The sequence below is a fragment of the Corapipo altera genome, unplaced genomic scaffold (genome assembly GCF_003945725.1).
Source record: "Corapipo altera isolate COAL_440 unplaced genomic scaffold, ASM394572v1 245, whole genome shotgun sequence".
Lineage (NCBI taxonomy): Eukaryota > Metazoa > Chordata > Aves > Passeriformes > Pipridae > Corapipo > Corapipo altera.
In genome coordinates this window covers 126,569-146,556 of record NW_020885060.1, presented here as the reverse complement: position 1 = coordinate 146,556, position 19,988 = coordinate 126,569, and the positions used below count along the sequence as shown (strand labels likewise).

The following is a 19,988-nucleotide window of genomic DNA, read 5'->3' as shown; positions in this document are numbered from 1 at the left end:
GTAACTGGAGCCAGACCTTTAGCTGGTGGAAACCAAGACTATCTCCTTGAGCTTAGCACAGCCAACATCAATTCAGTGTTTCTCTGACCATGTTTTCAGAAAGAGCTCAGTATCTAAGCCTGCCCCAACTTGTAATACAGACTTGCAGAGCTCAAAAACAGGGAATGTGTCTGGGGGGCTCCTTCCAGTGCCTGACTAAACTGCAGCTCCAGAGCTGCTGAGTTTTGCACGTAGAACAACTTCGCACCTCCAAGGAGGTGCCCGGACCAGGTGCCAGAGATACTTGGAAATGTCCTTCCAAGGGTTTCTGTTTGGGCAAGTTGTGCACTGGGAAGCCTCTCCACACAGGTGAGGGTCATGCAGGGAGGGTTCCACCACACAGACAACACAAGTGCAGTCCACGGGTCTGGGTGGATGTCCCTGTCCTCTGCCTCCAGCACACTGGGTGCCTGTGGGAGAGCTGTGCTGGCTCAGGAACACAGTGACTCACACTATTAACTCTGGAATACATTCTCAGCCCAAATCTCACTGCTGGCAGAGGTGGCAACTAACATGCCAGCACTCAAAGTTAGGAGGAAAATACAAACAAAGCCTGTGGAGAGTTACAGCTGCAGTTTTCTAAAGGTGAATTTTTACATAAGAATTTAAATGCACATGGATACCACTGCATTTATACTTAAAAACACATTCTAAAAAATATTTTAAACTTTTTTTAAAGGATTTTAATTGTCACTTAATCTACTTCCCTGCTCCGAAGTCAGGATAAAGTACACACATGCTGCTCATGATTTACACAATGCAAATTCGTTGCCATTACCACCAAGAATTCAAGCCTAGGAGATACATAACCAAAAGTTATATGAAGGGTTCCTGAAAAACTAAGGGCAGGAAATGCCTGGTAGTTAATGTAACCACTGCAGGAATGTGTGCAGTGTGTGCAAAGGTAATCAGATCTTCCATCATCATTACACAGGCAGGGCATCCTTTGGAAATGGGAGTTCAGCTCAGAACCAGACAGCTGTGCACCAGATGAAAACCACCACACTCCCAGCAGGCATTTCTATGGTTCTGGAGAAAAGGGGGGGTGTGAGGGGAGGGTACTTGTCATTGCACTAACATTTCCTCATACCAACATAATTAAGGTGACAAACTGCTGGATGGCCAAGTTCCCATTACAGCTCCAACATTTAATCTGGGGCAGAAAACTGCAACTCATAATGAAGGCACAGATTTTTACACCTGGCCCCTCTAAAAGCCCAGATCATTCAGTGCTGTGCCAAGGTGCACACACAGCTCACACGAGTAATCCAGCGCTCCAGTGGAAGGATGACATGGGCTCCCTTGGGAATTCATTTAAGCAATTCCCTCACATTGACAGCCCAGTTGCCACAGCACTTTCTTGTAACACAGGAGAGAGTTGTCTTTGCAAATACCAATATTTGGCAACTTTGTCAAATACTGGCTTGTTAACAGCGACTAAAACATGGAGGCTTGACTGAATAACCATAATGGCTCGTTCCAAGGATTAAAGCCTCATGATATATAATCTTGCAGTCCCCTCCTTACCTCGACAGGTCCTTCCATTGGCTGCCATGGTGTATCCCTGCTCAGGACAAGCACACTGGTAGCTGCCAGGAACATTCACGCAGCGGAAGGTGCAGAGGATACCTGCACTCTGTGTGCACTCATCAATGTCTGGGGAGAAAACACAGGTACCAACGTGGGAAACCAAGCAAAACAGAAACCTGGGAAGGGCAGCTGTAGAACAAGGAAATTCTCTTCTGACACATTCATAATATATTGCTAAACATGAATGCGACCATGGGAGTGTCATGTTGCTGGAGGACTGCTGATGGTGCTTTCTGGAATGCTGGACACAAGACTGCTCCCAGAAATACTGGCTGCAAGTGGTATGGACTCCTGGAAAAGAATAATGAGTCTAGGACACATCCAAGTTTGAAAGAGTCTCTCTGGTACCTGTGTAATTCACAGATTCATAGAATCCCAGAATGGTTTGGGTTGGAAGGGCCTTGAAATCTCATCCAGTGCCATGCCCTGCCATGGGCAGGGACACCTTCCACTAGCCCAGGTTGCTCCAAGCCCTGTCCAACCTGGCCTTGGACACTTCCAGGGATGGGGCAGCCACAGCTTCTCTGGGCAACCTGTGCCAATGCCCACAGCAAAGAATTCTTCCAGAATTTCTTGGGGAGCTTCCTTGTGCCAGGAAGAGAGTGGGCTTCTTCACCAATTCTTAAATAGAGACTCTCCAATGTGTCAGTGTCAGTAACTCCAATTAAACAGGAAAACCCCCTCCCTCCTCCATTCTGACCACTCTACTCCTCATTCACCCACCACAAGCAGCATTAAGAGCAAACCTTCACTCAGCCATGGCTGAGTGGAGGCTTTCATCGATGCAACACAGGTAAACACATCTTCCCACCTAATTTTTCCAATCATAAGCTCTGGCCTCCTGAAACTAGTCTGATAACCCCCCTGTTCCATGGTCACCCAGGTGTGTTCCATCCAGTGCACTGTCCAATAGCTGGAGTTCCCTTTAGCAGCTTCAGGGGCAGCTGGAACCCACCATACCCCCAGGCAGCACCTGCAGCATTAAGTGCTGCAGAGAGTCAGCTCCAGGGAATAAACACATTTACCTTGAGCTGATGGAGCAGCAGCCTTACCTTTACAGGAATGCCCATCTTCTGCCAGCTGGAAACCTTGCCTGCAGTAGCACTGGTAGGAGCCATAAACGTTGGCACACTCCTGGCTGCAGGGACTGTTATCACATTCATTCACATCTGCAGCCAAAAACAAACCCACACACATGGCCACAGGGGCTCACAACAGTGTCTCGCACCTTTTCCTGCCCCTAAAAACACCCCCCTTCTGGTCAGAGTGACTAAGGATGGACTGATTTGTCCCAGTTTGTCTCAGCTCCAAGAAGCCTGAGGCTGCCTGTTGCACCTGAATTTAATTTCTACATATGCCAATATATAAAACACACACATATGCAGACATTATGGGTTACAGTCAATCAAAAATATGTAACCATTGCCTTACAAAAATCATGGAGAACTCAACAAATTTCCATTCAATTCAAAATCATTTTTTTAAAGTTTGATTACTACCAAGTTTCATCTTTATCAAAATTTGAATTAAGAGTCTCCTATTCTGTGTTTGTTCTGTTCTTCTTTTCTCTCATCTGAAAGGAAAGCAGAAGTTTGTGAGGGAAAGGAAGAAGGGAGAAACTTGTCGACGCTCATCTGACAGTTTGAGTGTTGAGTGTTTGACTGAATATCTGCAACTCTGAGCACACATAAGGTTTACTGTATTTATATTTCACCTCAACTCCTTCTCTAAAGTCCCTGAATTCCCTCTGCAGTTTCTTCTTCACGGAAAAAAGATGTCTGGTACCTTCACAGTGTTTGCCATCGTAGGACAAGCGGAACCCAGAGGAGCAAGTGCAGTGGTAGGAGCCAGGGGTGTTCTCACACGTGTGCTGGCACAGGCGCCCGGGGTAGTTCCAGCACTCATTTATATCTGCCAGCACAACAAGCAAATACACAATCAGCTGAGGAACACAAGCATCAATATACAATCAACTGAGCAACACAAGCATCAAACAAGATGCAGGAGGATATTTTTAAAAGTGTCAGAGATTGATTTGCAGCATGTGAAGTGCTGCAAGCTCAGGGGTGAGGCTGACTCTGTGCCCTAATTGGGGTACAGTGGGGATAAAATACAAAGGGCTATCTCGTGGTTCTTAGTAAGAAAGTGGTGAAATCTTCAGACAGACAAATTTCTACAGCAGCTGAAGCACAGCCCTCAGGGAATACTTTGCAGATGACTTTAACTGATGACCTGCAGTTAAACCAAGCCAAGGGCACCTGGTCAGAAATCCCAGCACGGAGGGACAGAGCTCTAAGCTGTAGGACATCAGCTTTGGAGGTGATTCCATCATCTTCTGAGGCACTGCATTGCAGAACTAATGCCTGCACACTGCAACTGCTAAACAGTGCCTAGAGGGCCGAGGCTCCATCAATCAGTGCTCCCACCTCCCCCGTGCCTCACATACCGATGCAGCTCCTGCTGAAGGCGTCGTACTGAAAGCCCATCCTGCAGTCACAGCGATAAGCCCCGGGGAGGTTGTGGCAGATCTGCCCCTCCCCACAGCGGTGCACACCAGTCTGACACTCATCCACATCTGCAGAAACAGACAGAGCAATTTGCTTAAAGGTAGTTTGCTTAAAATCAATGTTTATGAAGAGAGAGGGGAAAAAAATTAATAAATAACAGGAATAGAAACTGTTATGGCTGTCCCCTGGACAGAAGAACTACCATCAGCTTTTCCCACCCTGCTCTTCTCCAAGTCAGCTCTGTGTGTCTGTAAGTCAAACCTCTGAAAAGCAGAACATTATCTTCACAGTGAAACCATCCTGGAACTGCAATGGGACTCCCCCAGTATATTCTGCATTTCAATGTAAACACTTTTTGATGCTGATCAGACCCTGACATTTAAACACCCCCTGTGATGTTCTGTCTCTCAGTGACTCACACAAGCCATTTAAAGCAAAACAAGAACCAGCCAGAAACTCTGCTCATCCCTTCAATTAAAGCAATTGCTATTTTCATCTCCAGTTGCCCTTTCAGTCTCGCTCCTGCTGTCTAACTTTTGCTCTTTCCCAATGTTGATCTTTTTTTCCTTCTCTCAATCAGCTCCCATTTAGATATTCCTCATGGCCTCTCATCCAAAATCCAATACCAACAAATTAGTTGCTTCTCCACTCACATGCATCACTTCCAATCTCATTTAAACATCCTCAGATGAAGATGAGAGTTTTCAATACACACTGATTTACAAGACTTGCAACATGACTAAATAGCTCATCAGTCTCTAACAAATCCCTCTTGCCATCTGTGACAAGAAGCATCAAAAAGTCTGATTAACCCTCAGAATTGTTTGTTTCTTCACATATTCAGAGTACTGCCATTTCCTAAACCCTCAGATCCTGCTTTCTTTCCGTTATTCACATCTTCTACTACTTTTACAACCCAAATCCCTGTTCATGTAATAATAATCAGAATGGAAGTCTAAGGCTGGAGGTTCTCCATGGTGCTCTATTTGAAGTCATAAATTTGAGCACTGAATCCTTTCCAAGGGTTCCTGGGCAGTTCTCCATCCAACAGCAGCTTGGTGAGTGCTCTGGGAAGCAGACCCTTGCTGAGGGAATGATGGGGAAGTGAGAGCAGAAACTTGGATTTGGAGAAGTGGAGATCACATCAACACTGATGAGGGGCACTGACAAATACTCTGTTCAACATTTCAGCAGATTCCCACCTACACAGTCCCTGCTGGCCCCAGGGTCAGGAATGGCAGGGAATGCCAACCCTGACAGGCTTCAAGATTTCTGCTGAAACACTGACCCCTCATTTTCTTGTAAGATCAGAAGTAGCACCAAAGCAAGGAAGTCTCTAATGCAGATACAAATTTGTAAAGCAACAGCTTTATTTTTAATGAATTCATGTGTGCAACCACTTCATTAGTTTGTCCAAAATTACATATTCCATTGCATTTACACTTTAATTAGTTCTAGGGCATTACCCCATCAGAGCTGTGCCATATTTCACAATACTTACAGCAGTTTTCAGTTAAACCCAGGAAGTAGTTTTTAATAACTCATTTACTAAATCAGTAAATCTGAACATTTTAAAGACAGATGAATCCTCTAAACAGAGGAGATGACCCTACAAGTGTCGTTCTGCTGGAGAAACATGTGCAGATGATGTTTTTACTACTGTGAATAAATCTGAATCAGGAATCTAATTAGCTATTGTAGTGCCTCAAAGAAACTAGTCTTTATCACAGAGAGGGGAAATTAGGACCATATGCTTTTCCTTTTTCTTCTCTGTGCTCTCTGCCTACTTAAAAAAAGCCATTCTAAAAAAATACCAAAAGCTATAGAGCAGCAAGAGGGACAGAGTGTACACAGCAAAGTCAGAGAAATCATCAATTAACATTAAATATGTTTTGCCAAAATCAAGCTAGAGAAGCTTTCTTATACCTGCTCCTTAACAACCTTGTCAGCCATTTAAAGCAGAGACAGAGGGCCGTCAGTAATCACATTGCATTGTGTTATCTCCTCTTGCTTTAGAGACAGAGATGCTGTCTGAATAATGGCAATTTCCTCCTCTGTCACATATTGGCACATAATCACTCCTTTTTAGGAACAACTGGGGTGAAAAGCTGGATTCTTTCTCTACCATCAATTTGAAATTTAGGAACGTGATTTGCCCAGTCATTATAGAATCACAGAATTGTTAAGGATGGAAAAGACTTCTAAGATCACCAAGTCCAACTGTCAACCCAGTACTACCCCCATGGTCACCACTAAGCCATGTATGTCCCCAAGTGCCACATCCACATGTTTTCTGAACACTTGCAGGGGTGGTGATTCCTGCACCCTGGGCAGTCTGCAGGGCAGGGCAAAGGGCTGCAGCCAGGACTTCTGTGCTGCTCAGGGATGACAAGGCAGTGAAAACAATGGAGACACTGGCATGGTGATCCCCTAAAAACAACATCAGGATCACCACTCCAGGAGGTGTACCTGGCCCAGCAGACTTGGCTTAAAAAGGACTGATGGAAAGCAGTCGAAGAATTGTCTTCACAGCAACTGAGAGCGACAGGACCTTTGGACCTACTGAGATACTTCAGGCTGCTCTATAGCAGGACAGCAAATAAGACTGCACTACCCCCAAATTTATGAAACACAACCCCAGAGCTGTATTAGGAAGGTTTCTCAATTTACTCAGATACACACAAGAACTGTCCCTGTCTTCTGTCCCTTCCAAACCTTTCCCACCTTCTCACTGGCTGAGCATGGTCTGGATAGTCCTGGGGGCAAAACCATGAGGGGACACAGAGCACAATGAAAGGCAAAAAGGTGAATACAGAAGTTTCTGGGGAAATAGGGTCTGGCTGTACCACTGTTTTTCACTGCAGTCATGACCAAATCCATGGCTGCCAATAGGGCTCCCACCCACCTGCAGCATCACAAAGCATAATTTGTTTATTTGTTATCCTTCCTTTTATTCAAAGGGAAGGGAGGTAGATATCACTGGGATATCATCACTAACCCAACTGCTGATTTCTTATTTCTTTTTTGTTTCCTCCTCTGTCATTTTTTTTTGATTTCCTACCTCGTGTAACTCGGAACACAGGGAACTAGAGAACACCCAACCAGCCTTGCCTTGGGCACCAAGGACTGAGCTTTCCTTCCCTTCATGCCTCCTGTGCTCATTTACAGAACAAATGCTAATAACAGCTAAAATCTGCTATTCTGAGTCAGTAACTCCCTAAATACATTGGAACAAACACAAATCAGGATCAAGCTGCATGCCAGCCTACATGAATATTTCATACATTCATTCTTCTCTGAATTCTTTTCACAACGTAGGAATTTATCCTAAACATCCCCACAAGTAGATGTAAGGGGGAACACCATTCACAGACCTACAAAGAACATCCACTTGGTGCTACTCCTGTGAGAGCACAGACTCAGTGATTGCTGCAGATCACATCACTCACAGTGAGATGCTGAAATGTACAGCAAGGGATCATGGCTTTGACTGACAGCACGAGCCTAAAAAGTAACTAAATCCCATTCACTCCAGAATGGAAGCCAGTGACTCCCATCTGCAGTCAGAGCCAGCGCTGCTGAGCGTGCCAGGAGGAATCCATGGAGCAAACAAATCCCTGAGCTGCTGGGACAGCAAATTCCCATTCCTCAAACACGTCTGGGAACCTGGAGGTAACTCAAAGCCTCTTTTTAGAACTGAAATGTAGTTTTGCCTCTGAGAGGGCCCTGAGCAGACCCCGAGCCCCCCTTACCGACGCAGCGGGTGCCCTCCTCGTTGGAGTGGTATCCTCTGCTGCAGCTCAGCATGTTCCTCTGGCAGGTGTAAGACCCAACTGTGTTGATGCAGTTGAATCCTGGTTTACAGGGCTCAGGGAGGGACGTGCATTCATTAATATCTGGTGAAAAAAATGAATTAGAATAGTGAGAGATGCTATTTAACCTTTCTAGCCTGTTTTCTTCCAGCTGCCACTTCTTTTCCTTCATTTCAGTTTCTTGTGCTCCAAAGATAAGGTCGATGAAGGTCTGCTGTGGGAAGACTTTCAAATGCAATAACTTTAAAAGGACAGCAATGTTTACATAAAATTCACAACAGGGTTTGAGGTAAACCACATATACAAGGGTAAATATGCCCCCCTTGGACAGGCTGGAAGGCCCAGGAGTTACAAACACACTCTGGTCACACCTACCAACACAGTTTCCCTCCGGATCTTGCAGAAACCCATCCATGCAGCGCTGCTTTGACTCACAGTAGAAGGACCCTCCTGTGTTCTGACAAACAAAGTTGACTTTGCAGCTGTGAGTTCCTCTCTCACACTCATCAATATCTGTTAATCAGACCAGAACAGCAAACTGGGATTAGTTGAGCTCTAACTTTCAGCAATCTTCATGACTAGCTAATTTCCAGAAAGGAAATTAGGAGGCAGTATTTAAACCAGACACATGTTGCCAGTGGGAAATCTGAGGTTTAGGTGTGTTTGCTCTTGGACATCCACTTCAGCACAGGCTTCAGGATCTGTCAGGTCCTGCAGCAAATTTCACTCAGGTCCCTACTGCCTCGTTTGCAGCATCTCTTGTAACCCACAAATACCAAAATACCTGCAGTTTTAAAATCCTAAAGATCCACATTAAAACTACGAATCAGGTGCTCATAATAAAATATGTACCACAGCCTTTCCTAAGCAAAATGGGCTCTTATTCCTTATATACCTCAGCAATTCAGGGATGTAGAAACCTGCCTCCTCTGAATTTGATACTCATAGGTAACCTTGTTTGAAGGGCTGGGATTTCACTGTGTACACACAGACATGCAGTCATGTAGGTGTGTATATATATACATATATATATACACTTATGTACACACAAAACCCACTTACCCAGCTCATAAAACTATGTGGAAAAAATCTAAATGAGGCAGTAATATTGGTAGCAAATTTTGCTTTTTTTCTTACTCTGCAGCCAGAGCCCACCACAACTTTCTCATTTTTTATTAAGTATATGAAATTATTTTCCAAATTATGTTCACCAATTCAGTGTTTGCTTTCTAGAGATGTTGAAAATACTTCCTGCAAGTTTCAAACTTATAAATTTACACCCAACTGCTCTGTGCTGAGTCACTGTGGTGTAGTGGTGTGGCTTCCATCTTCCAGCTGAAGAAATCCCACCTTGGAGCAGATTCAGCTATAAATATGTTCAAAATTCAGCTCCTGTGAACATTTTCAAATGGTGCTTTAACACATGCTGGTTCCCAAGGAATATCTTCACTAGAAGATAAAGACAAATGGAAGGAATTCCCAGTGGAGGAGTCCCCACTCCTCCAGGCAGAACTGCTGGCACTTCTCTTTCTACTCCAACATCTCATTAAATGTTAAGGTCATGAGGGAACGTCACCAGTCCCTCACAAGGCACTACTTTAATAACTCTGCCTACCACAGTTACAGACTGAGACAAAGAAAAATGAGTATTTCATAAACCTCACATTAATAAAATAAGATCAACAGTTATCTGTAGGCAATTTTGCATAGGTACTTCTGAAATTTTAGCCTTTCCTATAAGTAATTCATTTACAGGCTAACTTAAAACAATTTGTAAATCTTATAATCCCCTATAATCTAACTTTAAGACCAGAAAGTAAATTAGATTAGTAATAAATGTTAGAAATGCTCTAGAATGAGACAACTGAACAAGACACAAAAAGCCTCTTTAAGCAAACCAAGCTTTACTTATGACAGGGAGATTGCTGGTAATTTCTGGTTTATGGCCTAATGTTCCGTGTCAAAGGCTAAGCTCTCCCCTTGGGCATCTCTTACTCCAGCTGTCAGGGAACTGGGTGAAAATTTAGGAGTAAAGAGCACTGACTGTGCCCTGAAGGCAGGGCAGGGTGTCCTGCACACTCCTGAGCTGCACAGCAGCTGCTGCTGCGAGGGCTGATGTTCCCTGCCCTGTTAGACACCTCCAGAGTCCAAGATGGGGGGGATGCAGAATAACTTCTTAACCCACGGCCATTCCAAGCATAAATAAGTGCAGGCAGCTCTCCTGAACACAGGAAGGCTGGGGCTGTCAGCCTTTGAGCCCTCCAGGCTGTGATCCAACAGCAAACAGCACCAGCCCCTCCAGAGCACAGCAGAGCCAGGCAGAGTTAAGGGGAATTCCTCCATCAGGGAATTCTCTCTGTAATGCCTTAAAAACAGGGCAAATCCTAGTTCACAAGGTTTCACCCATTTTCTAAATAATTTATCACTGGAAACCATTTCAAATAAATGAATGTACAGAAGGGGCCTACAGAGCCCAACACTTCCACGATGCCTTTTGTAGCTACAACCCTCATATCCCAGAGCAGCAACAACAAAATCCTTTGCAATCCCTTTCCTTTCCTTCCTGTAACAGCTGAAAAACACTTGTCTTACCAACACAGTCCCCATCCTTGAGCTCATAGCCCGGCTGGCAGGTCAGCTCCTGCAGGCACCTGAAGGAGCCCATGGTGTTGACGCAGTGCTCTCTGCGCTGGCAGGTGTGTCTCTCTGTCACACACTCATTAATGTCTGCAACAAAGAGTTAAACCAGTCAGTGCCACGCTTTTATAAACTGATCCCCCTCTTCCTGCTCTTTTGGAAGGAGTCAAAAGCTCCAGTGAAACCATTTCTTCCAAAAGACAGTCAGTGTAGGCTTTGTTACAGCGATGTGATGAGTAACTCAAGGTCTCCAGAGTAACTGAAGAGACACGAATCCCATGGAGATTTCCTTCTCCTCCCCTCTTCCCAAATGGATGGTGCAGGCACTGAGGACAGGGATGGAGAGAACTGATTGAATGCAGGGTGGGCAGAGGATTGATGATCAGCCACTGGGTTACTGGATTTCCTGGATGGGAACGCCCTGGACAACTGAATGAGGAAGTGATTGATGCTTTTTGCTCCCCACCAGCTTCTCACAGCCCAGGCTATTTATCAGTCCTGCTGCTCCAGGCCAGGCAGGAGCTGCTGGGCTGGAACTGCTGCAAAAGATGGGTTCTGAAGCTGCCTGCCCTGCTGAGGGGGAGGAATCCAAACACCCATTTCCTAAGGAACGCATCATTAGAACTGGATAGCAAGAACACAGGGAGAAAGGAACCCTCGGGGCTCAATCAAGTTGCAAATTCCTATTTCAATCTTTAAAGAGATCTGATTTCAGCAGGTGGAGTAGGGGAAAAGTTCTTTTTAAAAAAAAAAAAAATCACTTAAACACAAGGTTGCAGAGTGTAGGACAATTAGGAAAGGAATATGAAACACCTTTGATAGGCTGGGCTGAAATCATCTCAAATTCAGGTTTTGCTGATGTTAATAATGAAAGCTGGAACAGCATGATGAGCAAATACCTAGAAGTTACAAAAAGGGGCAGAGACCGGGAAGAGAAACTTTCTTGCCAATCTCCACAAAATCCCCCATGTTCCCGGCTCTATATAAAGCTCAGGAGTATTTCCAGAGCTAACAAAAGCCAAATGTGACCAGAGCCATTACTAGTCATCTGGCTGCTCTGTGCATGAAGCTGTTTTCATACTACACAATAAAGCAAGTATTGTTTAAATCAGATTTTCATTTTGGCTGTAGAACCTCATTCTCAGATAAGTACATCAGATATATGATTTCTTCCATGGAGCACAAAAACAGGAAAAGCCATTTTTAAAAGCTTTTTGTCTTAAAAAACAGCTCAGCTTGTTTTCTACCAAACAGATGAACGGGGCACCGAGAAATTTCAGTTCCTGATGGACTAACTGGTGACCTGCACTGAGCTCTGCAAGGCCACAACATGAACTTGGTGGCATTTCACTTCTCATTTATTTGTCTTTTTGTTTGTTATTGCTGTTCTTTCCATGCTGTGGACCTGCTTCCCAAAGCTAGCTGGTGAAACCCTGCAAGGTCCCCACCATCACCTGGATATTTCTGCCTGTCCCACAGGATCTTTGATACTCCCACAGAGGGGCCCCAAAGCTTCTGTAGGGTTCTGTCCTCCCAGTGCAGTTTCTATACATCAGGATGCAGAGCAAGGAGCAATATTCTCATGGGTGATCTTGGGGGGGAAAAACCCACACTCAAAACACACAAACAAAAAATCCCTCACGCCGGGAGAAGAATTATCAGGTGCTGTGGCAGAACTCTCCCACCTCACTAGAATTCATTCTTAAATAAATTTGAGATTTATTAATTAATTGTTGAGAAAACCAGCTATGGATAATCCACCTAATAGCACCCAACACAGTGCAAGCCTCTCTACTGGCTGTACCACAGATATGAGATTATCTTTTCTTGCAAACCAGAAAAAGACTTCTCATATAAACAAACTTTGACCACCACACTCCATCTTGAGAACTCCAGTCAGTCCAGCACAATGTCAAAACAGCCACCAGGAGGACAGTGTGCATGCCTGAAATACAGCCAAAGAAGGGAGGAAGTATTCCACCTGACCAGCAGGTGTAAACAGGGACAAAGAAGGTTTTTTCACAGAGGGAAAAAAAGAAAAATATAATACAGTTCCATGTTTTGTCTCTATTTTTTGATTCAAACTTCTGAGTACGGGAGAAAACACATAGAACTGGCTGGAACACATCTGAGGAAATTAAAATGATGGAAACTGGCAGATTCCATCCAGAATTTTGTTTTCAGTGGAAGGTTTGGGCACATGTGATACACTGACAAAGCCCAAGGACTGTGAACTGGGTTGAGGTGCAAGGCTTAAACTTGAGCCTTGGGCATGCAAAGCCCTACCCAGTGACAGGGCATGAACCTCCATCTCTGAGATCAGACCAGCTGCCAGCTCACCACAGTTCCTTTCCAGTTAATCAAACAAACATGCCTTTTTTTGTTAATTTTTCTAATTAAATTCCTGAATGTTCCATAAAATCCAGAGTGCCCATAACCTGTGCCTCTTCCGTCCTGGAAGCCAACCCAACAAGTCAGTGAGATGCTTGACAGAGCACTAGGAATAACAGGAGTTCTGTTTGCAGTTTGGAACACAGTTAATTCCAACACTGCACCAGCTGTAGTCTTCATCCAACCCAATTAAGACTGTGAGGTAGGGTAAGATGATATTTATTAAAAAAAACAGGAATAAGAGGAAAAATACTTCAGTACCATATTAAAAACAAGTCACAAGGTTAATTTGAAGAAATCTCCACAGTCATGTGTGTGGTAGTGACTTTATTAATTCCTCATTTTATGTCAGCAAAACCCAGGATGAAATCTAATCAGGTAATATCTCCTTTTTTCCCAGGAATTGTGGATGCAAACAGCACCATACACAGGATCCCTGACCCATCTGCTGCTGGCATAAGGAATATCAACATTTACCTCCTGCTATTTGTTTCAATACGTACTCTGACATTAAAAATAAATTTTTATGGCCTTTCTATAAAAATGTGAAATGGAGGCTGTTCTTGTCCCGCCTCTGTAGTTTATCCTTAGTTTTTTCCTCTTCAAATTGCTTCAGCTCTATTTGTTTTATAGGATATGTCTGTGTAATTTAGGCATGTGGTTATTTTGCAACACGCATCCTGTGCTCAGGCAGAGCCCTAAAGTTCAGGGATAACGTGGCCACTCACTGCTCCCCCTGTCAGGAGGGGAAACTGAGGGAGTAAAATAGTCACTGTGTAAGTGGGTGGTGGTAATGACTCTGCCTGAAAGCCACCAGGAAAAACAATTCCCACTAACAACATCCAGCCTGGTTCTTATCTCTGGAGAACATGGAGTTTTCCAGCCTGCAGACATTTTATTATCTGCTCTCAAAGTGACACAAAGGTGGGGTGTGGGAGCTATTTAAACAGCTGGTGACTCCTCATTGTGCATGGTTGGCTTTCAGGAATCCTGGATATCTGGAATTCCACAGTTTGACTAAAGGAAATTCAACAGATAAAAGGTTAGCAGCTGGTTTGTTGCTGTGCACAGATTGTTCCTCCCCGTCCCTAAAATATGCAAAGAGTAACATCATTAAACCAAGGGGATTCTGCAAACACACTACCAAAGGTTTCCTTGTGGTGTGTGAGACAGCTCGAGGTGTGGCACAAAGGCAGTGAGGCTGGAAAAGGACATCTCAGAACCAGACAGTGAACAAAACCCAAACCACAGTGTGCTTGTGGCTTTCCCCTTGGACTAGAAAAGTAGGAAAAAATGTTCAATACTGCAAATGTTCTCCTGGCACCACCCTCAGAGCAGAGCTGGATACCAGCAGGGAGCACACAGGATGGATCTGTTCAAAAAGAAGGAAGAGAAATTTCCAAGTTTTCTGGATTATTTAAAAGGATACCTGTAAAAACTACTTGCATTAGAGGAACACAGAGGTTTGGTATTTAGTGAGGGAGAAAAGAGTCTTTCAGCTTCACAAATGAGAGCTGTGTCTTTCCTTTCATTAGCAGTGCCTGAGGTTTATCTTATATCAGTCATAATAAACCTCTATCATAATGTCATGGGGGAGAGGAAGAAAGTGAATAAAGGGAAGCACTTGGCACCTGCCACAGCAGCTCCTGCCAAAGCTGCAGACACACATGCACTGGTTTAGTTTCAAAAGGCTGTGGAAAAGGACAGATCTATCCTTCCTGCAAAGTCCTGGGAGAACATCAGGGAATTAAGTGGCAAGACAGAAGCAGAACACAAGGAGGGGCAGTTCCTGCAGCTGCTCACCTGGTGGATGCAGCAGAACACACACCATGGGCAAGTCCAGCCCCACCCTCCAGCTCACAGCCTGATTCTGCCTCTGAAAGGCCTCCTGCCTTCCAGTGCTGTGCTCTCAGCCATTTCATTTAAACTAAATCATTTCATTAGTTTTCCACACTTACCAGTATCTCTGATTTCAAAATAAATATTAATAATAATAAAAGAATTAAAAATGCAGTTTTGGCTAGTTAGGGAAAATCCAGAAGGTGGTAAATCACATTTCTTCTCCAGACCCTGACACTGCAGAAAATTTTCCTGCTCATGCCCCCAGGCCACATGGTGCTCATTAGTAAGATGAGGTCATAGAGCTTTAAAGACAGAACAAAACCAAAGCTGTGATGGTCAGAAAAACAATGTTCTAAACTCAGGGAGGAGGACAGGGGTGGAAGAAGGCACATGCATCCACACAAGACATTATAGTCACAGGCACTGCTGCTTCCAGAAATTACTTGAGGTCTCCAGGTGCTCTGTTTTTCCAGGCAGCACTGCCTCCTAAACCAGCCTCTAGAAAAGTGCCCAAAAGAGAAAGTATTTCATAAGCTCAGGCCTTGGATGCTGGGAAAAAATTAAATCCTCGTAAATACACTTGTAAAGATCGACTGGTTTCTCAGATGGACTCAAACAGCAGGGATGATACAGCAGAATCACAATGCATCTTTGACTTTTACACAAAGAAATCAGTGCCAGAATCAACAAAGGACTGATGTGAAGTTCAGAATCCCATCCCTTTGGAACGGATCTTTTCCACTGCCCGGCCTCACGCAGATCCCTTGAGCTGTATTTCTGGAGTTTGGTTGCTCCACAGTGCCTGGGAAGCATTGACAGTGTCCAGAGAGATCAATTCTCTGTTTTTTGGAGGATTTATCAGTGCTGCTGTGGTCATCACACCCCTGGCTGTGCACAGAGTTATCTGTAACCCAAGGATGTATCGCTGGGGAAGGAGCCAAACAGCACAGGACTCATGAGGTGGAGTGGCTGAGCAAATGGTGCACATGTGTTTCCACTAACTGGGATTGAAATGTCATATGCAAGGATGGCCTTGGAGCACAAATGGTTTAAATGCATTGCAGAGCATGGAGCATTATGATGTTGTGGTGAAGGGCTGAGACCTCTCGTCTTACCAACACATTTCCTATGCCTGTTGAGAATAAAGCCCTCTGCACACATCCCACTGTGGCTGACACAGGAGAATGATCCCAGTGTGTTCTCACATAATTGTCCGCTGGAACAAGCACCTGTGAGGCACTCATCCAAATCTACACCAGCATGAGGCAGCCAAAAGGGAAAAACAGAGTTCTATTAGAACAATTGCTGAAATGAAACAACAGTTCTTTCGCGCTGGAGATGTCTGAATGAAGTGTGCTGGAGCTTCCACATCAGCACCATGCTGTAATAAATGCAGTGTTACACTGAAAATAGGGCTGGAATAAGGAATAAACCCTCGGAAATCATCTAGTCCTTGCTCACACCCCGACACTTTCGTCATGCCAGAAAGAAACATCCTTGGAACCAGGCAGGCAGTCCCACAGAGCCAGTGCACACTGTTCCAGTGCACCCCTACCATCAAATCCTTGCTGTAATTTAGATTAGAAATGGCCCTTGCTACAATTTAAACTCACTGCTTCCACTGACATTTATAAATTTTTTCATTTCCTGTAGGAAAATGATTGCCTTGAAATGCCCCTTTTGATTCTGACATTAATTAATCAAATTAGCTTCCACCACACTTCAGTAAGCACTGCACTGTGAATATTTCATCTGGTGATATTAAAATCCCATTTTCTTCACAGACTGTCCAGAATTTCATGAAAATGATTTGTAATTCAATAAGACCTGAGATTAAGAGGGATGTGGATCATTTGTGAGCAATTCTGAGCATCGGAAGCTTCTCCCTGCATTTATTGTCACTGCTCCCATACTCAGAGATTTATAATTAAGGTATGTCACAGGGCATTGCTTCTGACCCCCAAATCTTCCCTGGCCAAACATATCCCTTGTCACTACTCCAGCATGTCCACTTAAAATGTGTATCATGTGAATGGTCATGGTGCAGCTTTGGAATTCACTGCTCATCACTGTGCAAGGCTGAGCTCCAGTGTCAAGTGGAACAACTGGAGCTGGACCAGCTCCCGTGGCTGTGAAGCCTCCCTGAGTTCAGGTTTTCAAGGCAAGAGGAAATAAACCCCAACAAAGCAGATGTCAGGCAGAGCTGTGGCTCTGGGGGTCCCCCAGGACAGCAAACCTGCCCCCATCCTGCTCACTGCTCCAGAAAGAAAAGCTGTGTGTCCATAGCTGTGCAGACAGACCCTGGGCAGGAATGGCAGTGGGAAGAGAAACCAAGAGGGCTGAAGAAAATCCTGGAATGTCAGAGGTAAAGAGCACAAATCCAGGCTTGCCTTCACCTGAAGTCCCCAGGTACCAGCACACTGTGCTTCAGGAGTTATCTGTGGAGCAGATCTGGGATTCCTTCTGCCAGGTGGTCTCTGTACTGCCACTGCAATTCACAGCACTGACAATGAGGAACCCTTGGAGGGACACCCAGGGGGGTGAGAGGTAAAACTCCCTCTCTGTGGTGAGCCCAGAGCACTTACCTTCACAGGACACACCATCAGCCATGAGGGTGTACCCAGCCAGGCAGGAGCACACGGCCTCTCCTTCCACCACGTTGCAGAGGTGCTTGCAGGGCCCGTTATCTGCACAGGGCACAATTACAAACCACATCAGCACCCACAGCACGGATCAGCTGCACTTACACACCTCCAGGTCCCAAAAACCATCCCAGCTTAGGCAACAGGGACTGCAGTCTGTAAACAACGTGTCCAACAGCCCTGATCACTGCTGACAGCCCTCCCCTGGCACCCAAACCCCCCCTGCCACCCTCCCTGCACTGCTGCCATGTGCTGCTGCTCCCCTCACACCAATGGGGGTAATTACACTGAAGGCAGAGCGTAGCCCCAAATTCCTTCCTCAGGAATTCCCCTGACAATTCCTCAGCCTTGTGCCAGAGGTAACAAATTAGGGATGTGTGTTGAGACCAGACTGGGGGAGGGATGAGTGGAATTTTATTCCATCTCCAGACATTCCTCACTCCCTGCATGAGTAGTTCCCACCTCCAACATACCTTTACACTGGTCCTGCTCCTCCTGCAAGGACACCACCAGAATGGGCTGAGAGGGAGAGGCTACTGGAGGGATGGTGGCTTCAGCTTCCAGCCTTGTCACCTGTGCCCTGTCAGGATCTGTAAGGCAAGGGAGGCAGAGAGGATCAGGGACAGCACCATCCCCACTCTACATGGCAAGGGGCCTGGTCCCATCCATCCCACCCCATCGTGGTCTGGAGGAGGGAACATCATCATGGATTACAGATCAGGGAGCCTGGCTGAAAACAACCTCTGTGGAGTAAAATATTGTAACATATGCATAAACCAGAAAGTGATAATTTTATTTTTAAAAATCTCTGCTATATTGTAAATACAGTGGCTGTCCTCCATTCAGTGTTTGATGGAAAAGAAATCCAAACCCCAAACAAGCCTTTGACCTTATTCTGTCCATCCTATTTCAACACAGATGAACAGCAGACACTCACCTTTATAAGCATAGGATACTTTGGAATGGCTTTTGTACAGCCAAGGGGAAAACATGACAGCTGCTGTCTGTCATTAAGATTTCCATCAGACAGTAATGTTAAAGGTATCAGGAAAAAAAAGAGCTCTGACACATCAGTAAGAGTAATCCAGTTTATCAATATCACCAAAACAGAAGCCTAAATCCATAAGGCTGAATTCTTCCTTAAGAGGGAGGTGTCCTGTTCCCACTGACTCAAGTTCAAGTGTCACCCAGAGCAAAGTGTGAGCCACCAAACAATGACAACATTAAATGACTAAGGGTGATTGCAGTGTAGGTTTGGGGTATGGGAAGAGTGATTTCATGAAAAAAAAAAACAAAGTCATCACAGACATACAATGGGCTATGGTACAAACAAAATCACTTGCTTGTGGCACAGCCTGAGTGATTTCCCCAGAAATGCCAGAGATGGGCACACACACAGAGGATAAACGAGAAATAAAAGGCCAGGCAGAACACATGTGGTTTAGCCAAGTGTAACCAGTGAGGTTCACAGAATCACAGAATCTGCTGAGTTGGAAGGGACCCACAAGGATCATCCAGTCCAACTCCTGCACAGGCCCATCCCCGAGAGTCACTCCCTGTGCCCCAGAGGATCAGCCAAACCCTCCTGGAGCTCTGGCAGCCTTGGGGCTGTGCCCACTGCCCTGGGGAGCCTGGGCAGTGCCCAACCACCCTCTGGGGAAAGAACCTTTTCCTGAGATCCAACCCAAACCTGCCCTTAATTTGACCCAGGAATGACCTAGCAATGACCAACCCTTGCTCCTCCCATCCATCTCAGGTGTCCCACACACAGTCCTCTCCCCTCATCACAAGTTTCTACCCCAGCTGAGCTCTGCAAACCCCTCCACACTTCTTGGCACAGCCACAGGCACCACAGTCCTGCAGATCTACAAGAACACTGACAGGATAACAGGATGTCTTCACCCAAATCTGCACTTCAGCCCAGCTGGTGGGGGGAGAAGCAAAGCAAAGCAAAGCCAAACAAAAGCACACACACGCTCCAGGTGAGCCAAATTTTGCAGTGCTAAAATAAGAACCTTCTCTTTTGCCCCTTTTGGATTAGGTTCCTTTCCCAGAACTTTAATTCAAACAACAGAGCAGACAGCTGCCACAGGAACAGTCAATGACATCACTGATGTAACACCACGTTGAGAAGGATGACATAAATGCTCATTGTTTGGCTTGGGCAGAGAGTTGGGAAGCCTAAGGAATTCTGTCATTGGATGGAAACACTGGTTTTGCTCGTTAAATAACTGAAAGCACTTGTAACTAATATAAGGTTTCAACTTTTCGGGTTATCTGATTTGAAATCCTGCCACTGGAGAACTGCAGAAATCAAAACAATTACAATACAATAGACTTTCTTTTCCAGACTTCCACCACACTAGATAAATTTAGAGTTTGTTATCACTGAAAGATGTTAATGATTTTAGATAAAAATCAAAGCTCAGGAAGCAATGCTGATTCTGTCTGAACTGAGTTAAGTTTATCTAAAGGAAACCTAACTGTGAAATAAAAAATTTCTCTGAGAAGAAAAGATAATTCATTAA

The 19,988-nt window shown here is 44.9% G+C and overlaps 1 protein-coding gene across 2 annotated transcripts in view; it reads right to left on the bottom strand.

The window, feature by feature from the left end:
- FBLN2 (fibulin 2) overlaps positions 1–19,988 on the bottom strand; it is a 111,844-nt gene that overhangs the window by 5,709 nt on the left and 86,147 nt on the right. Inside the window, exons 8-17 of one of the 2 annotated variants that reach the window (XM_027668966.1) lie at positions 17,934–18,050; positions 17,404–17,505; positions 15,934–16,068; positions 10,541–10,675; positions 8,324–8,461; positions 7,889–8,032; positions 4,076–4,204; positions 3,415–3,540; positions 2,682–2,798; positions 1,567–1,695 (exon numbers count right to left, since the gene is read on the bottom strand). In XM_027668966.1, the coding sequence (XP_027524767.1) occupies positions 1,567–1,695; positions 2,682–2,798; positions 3,415–3,540; positions 4,076–4,204; positions 7,889–8,032; positions 8,324–8,461; positions 10,541–10,675; positions 15,934–16,068; positions 17,404–17,505; positions 17,934–18,050 (1,272 nt within the window). The remainder of the gene's footprint in view (positions 1–1,566; positions 1,696–2,681; positions 2,799–3,414; positions 3,541–4,075; positions 4,205–7,888; positions 8,033–8,323; positions 8,462–10,540; positions 10,676–15,933; positions 16,069–17,403; positions 17,506–17,933; positions 18,051–19,988) is intronic. The other variant, XM_027668967.1, reaches the window with a different exon arrangement.